General features: G+C 33.1%; 1 protein-coding gene across 3 annotated transcripts in view; it reads right to left on the bottom strand.

The window, feature by feature from the left end:
- The window catches only part of LOC106882456 (filamin-A), a 124,117-nt gene that overhangs the window by 106,412 nt on the left and 13,393 nt on the right, over positions 1 to 4,312 (bottom strand). Inside the window, exon 1 of one of the 3 annotated variants that reach the window (XM_052973141.1) lies at positions 709 to 863. The exons of the other annotated variants lie outside the window; for them this stretch is intronic. Within the exon in view, the coding sequence (XP_052829101.1) occupies positions 709 to 723 (15 nt within the window). The 5' untranslated portion in view covers positions 724 to 863. Of the gene's footprint in view, positions 1 to 708; positions 864 to 4,312 lie in introns of those variants that run through there. 3 annotated transcript variants of the gene reach the window in all.

Raw genomic sequence — 4,312 nt, 5'->3', positions numbered from 1 at the left:
GGGGGGGGGGTCGATAAAATAAATTACCATTCAATTAATCGATTAACCCACTCCCCTCAAAATTTCTGACATTGTACGAAGACGTGAAAGAATCATTATTATTACTACTACTACTACTACTACTACTACTAACATAAATTCTTAAGTCTTCTTATTGACTTTAATAAGTGGCTCATGACTTGGTGTTTGGATACTTTTCTACATATTCTTAGCAATAACGTATTTTGATTATCTCCTGTAATGCTACATTTTAACTGGAGTTTAGCCCTCGAGGAATTGTTGAAATAGTCAGAGAAAATAAAAGAAAAAAGCAACAGAGGAACCCTGTCTTTTTTGTCTGTTTTGTCAAAATCAGAAGGAAAATATCAAAAAAAAAAAAAAAAACCATTGAAAGCTAAAAGTGAACATCCGAAGGAGAAAAAAACTCCACCAAAGACAAAATAAATATATAAAAACGAATAAAATAAATATATAAAAACAAACGGTTAAACAAAACTTCGTAATTAAAAATTATAAAATGAATTAAAATAGAATAATGTTAGATACATTTTGGAAGATACAAAACTAAAAGTAAAACGAAACAACAAAATAAATTATTAATTTACTAATCAACTAATTAACTAAATATATATGTGTAGCAATAAAAAGGATTTCGAATATAGGAGATCGTTTATAATGCAACGAAATCATTAAAATGTGATAACTCACCCTGACTTCAGTCATTTTTAAAAGAAAGATTTGTTGCCAGTGGAAAAACGAAGTTGCTAGTGCTGGTAAGACGCAGTGGTCTGTGCCTTGGTGTCAAGATAGGTAAACTTTTCTCAACTAAGCTCCAACTTTTGATCGCTGGTTAATATATTGAATTACCCGAGAAAAAGACCTGCCTACTTCACTAATGAGAACAACTGAAACGGGTAACTGACATTGTTATCTTGAGAAATACAGATAAACACGTACATACATACATACATACATACATACATACATACATATGTTCATACATACATACATAGGCGTATGATTCTATATATAAATATACCGTCGTACACACACACACACACAGATACAAGCATATACACATCCGAAAGAGGATTAGGTGCAGGAGGCTACAAGAAGATAGATAAAAACACACAGCTATGCGCATGCATGCATAAAAAACACAAAAGACAAATATATATAGAAGAAAAAGGAAGATGCTCGTCGGCACGTTGACGGGGAGGTAGAAGTAAGAGAGAGAGAGGGGGGATGTGAGACACACAGAGAGAAATAGGTAGAGAGAGGGGGCGAGAGAGAGAGAGAGAGAGAGAGATAAAAAATTGATGACAACGGAATGAGGTAGTGAGAAATACAGGTGCTTCTTTAAATGGTAGAGATGGATGGAAGTCATTTTAGCAACAAACTGAATAAACATACAGCTTAAATATTTGTTTATGTATGAATACATACATACATGCATATATACAGAAGTCATACCTGCATTCATACATACAAACATACGTATATATGCATACTGTATGCATAATATATGCTTATACATATATATATATATATATATATACATTTACATGTACACAGCGCATATATACATATACATGTATACAGTCATACACACCTATATATATATATATATATATATATACGTATACATGTATACAGTCACATATATATATATATATATATGCGCACACTCGAACATATAATCCCTCCTGCTGTGTGCTGTGTTAGTATTACCTATATTAATACATGCTTCATCTCGTCTAGGAAGCGCTTTGTAGAAAAAAAAAATTGGTGAAGAAAATTGGTAAATTGCTTTTGCTTTCAGCATGTTACTGAAAAAAAAATCACAGAAGGAATGTGAATCTTTGAGAATGTGAGTCTGAGGAAAAAGACAGAAATGCATACATGCACGTATACATGCACACTGGCCCCTACCTACCAGCTCACCCACCTACATACTTTCATATATTTAATTGTATGTATGTAAGTACGCACACACATATGTATATATGTATGTATACGGATGTGTATGTATATATAGTTGTGAAAAATAGCGCGTGCGCGTCGTTGCACCTATATATACTTGGGATGGAAGTAGGATTGTAGTTAGAGCGACAAAGTCACGGATGATTTAGGAAGGAGAGTCGAGCTTTGTTTCGTACAACTCAGTGGAAAGAATAAAATATCACACGAGATACGGCATTTAACAGAAGAATGCTAAAAGCACAGGAAGAAATAACCAGCAAAGTTATCGAAATTGGAATGATTCCACTACACAATTGCCTCGTCATTTTTACTGTTTATTGTACTAAGTTACATGCATGCACACAATCACGCACGCGAAGCCTGTTGTTATGGGGCGAGGGTCAATACAACCCAGACATTTTCTTAGAGCATGTGTTTTGTGCAGCACGTCTAAAGGAGTAATAATATCGATAAGTATCAAAATCGTAATGCCTCCAATACACCACAGCTGACGAAGGGAATGTCTCATTATCATTTTAAAACTTTTATCAAACCTACAAACACACAAACACATAAATACTGTATAACACTGATCGATTGTAGTCAGGTGATCATGAAGTAATCATTGACGAAATATTATTGGTTGCGGAAGAAGACAAGTAGCAATGTTTGGATAAATGTAATATAACGAACGGAAAGTGTAAAAAAAAAAAAAAAAAAAAAAAAAAAAAAAAAGAATAAGAGTTCGACTAGAAGAGAAGAAAAGAGGAAAAAAAGGAAAAGAAATGCGTAAGTTGAGAATAATGAAAGTGAAGAAGAAAAAGCAGAAGAGAAAGAAGAATAAGAAATGGAGGGGGGAGTTTATGAAGAAAAAAAAACACGAGAAAAAAGAAAAGAAAAAGAAACCAGTTATGTTGAGACTCTCTTAGCATTTCAGCAGATTTCTATAAAATGATATTTACAAACTCGATAAATATTTGTGGCGGAATACAAATGGTCTTCTTGACCTGCGGATGGCGATTTAATTCTGTTTAATGGAACAAACGAGAAAATAATTTAGCCTTGGCATTTAATTCGTGCTGCTGTTTGGGATATTGCTAAAGATAGCATTTTGATGAAGCTGTCTTGATCTTTCAAGAATTGATGTTTTATTCAAGAAATATTTGGAAAAATGCAAGGTTGATCTTGCAGCGGCTGTGGAATTTCACAAAGCTTATATTTTGCGTTCGAACTCAGTGGTTATGCATCGTGGTAACAAACACAAACACGTACACACACACACATAAATGCACACATACACATAAATGCACACATACACATAAATGCACACATACACAAATGCACGCATACACACATGCATGCATACACATGCACCGTTCTTAACTACTTAATTTTATGCAAATCTGATTCACCAGTTTTGAGAGGTACGTAACAGTATTGACTATATAGGCAAAGATGGTGTTTACACAACCGTTGTTGAGTAGTCCCAAATAGAAACGAAACCGAAAGGTGACCAGTCCTACCAAATGGAGGGCGACTGAGATATTCTACTCGGTACGCAGGGATAGCTTGTTTGTCTGTGCTTACACACACACACACACACACACACACAATATTAATAATAAGGATTATTACGAACCAGCATTAGCATTACCTTTAATTCCTGTATATATATGTATACATACACACATACACACTTACATACGTACACACACACACATATATACGTACATTCATACGTATATGACATGCATATTTTTAGAACATATGTCTATGAAGAAATGTTAGAAAAAAGAAAAATTTCTAAAATTCAGGAATGATAGAATAAAAAATAAGTTTAATGGCGGAAATAATGATAGAAAAAAAACCAACATCGAAAACGGAATCTTTGCAGGAATCTTGCTGGGATGATTCTTTTGCTTTAACAGATGGTGGTTGATCATTAGTGGGTGGGTGTGTAGATGCATACGCATCCATTTATATATGTGTGTGTGCGTATGTATTTTGAGAGGGATGGAAACATATGTGCATGTCTATGCAACCACTGACAATCGCTGCCAGCGCCGCAAGAGGTCAGGCGTGTAGAGCACTTATACATATACAACCATTGTCACTGACGCTATATGAAGGTAAATGTCAGTGTGTCTTTGTATATGTGTATGCATATGTGTATATATATGTGTATGTATATATATATATGTGAAAATATATATATATATGAAAATATATATATATATATATGTGAAAATATATATATATATATATATATATATATATATATGTGAAAATATATATATATATATATATATATATATGTGAAAATATATATATATATATATATATATATATG

This window comes from Octopus bimaculoides, chromosome 15 (assembly GCF_001194135.2).
Source record: "Octopus bimaculoides isolate UCB-OBI-ISO-001 chromosome 15, ASM119413v2, whole genome shotgun sequence".
Classification (NCBI taxonomy): domain Eukaryota; kingdom Metazoa; phylum Mollusca; class Cephalopoda; order Octopoda; family Octopodidae; genus Octopus; species Octopus bimaculoides.
Note: the sequence above shows the minus strand (reverse complement) of the source record. Positions and strands in the feature narration are given on the sequence as shown.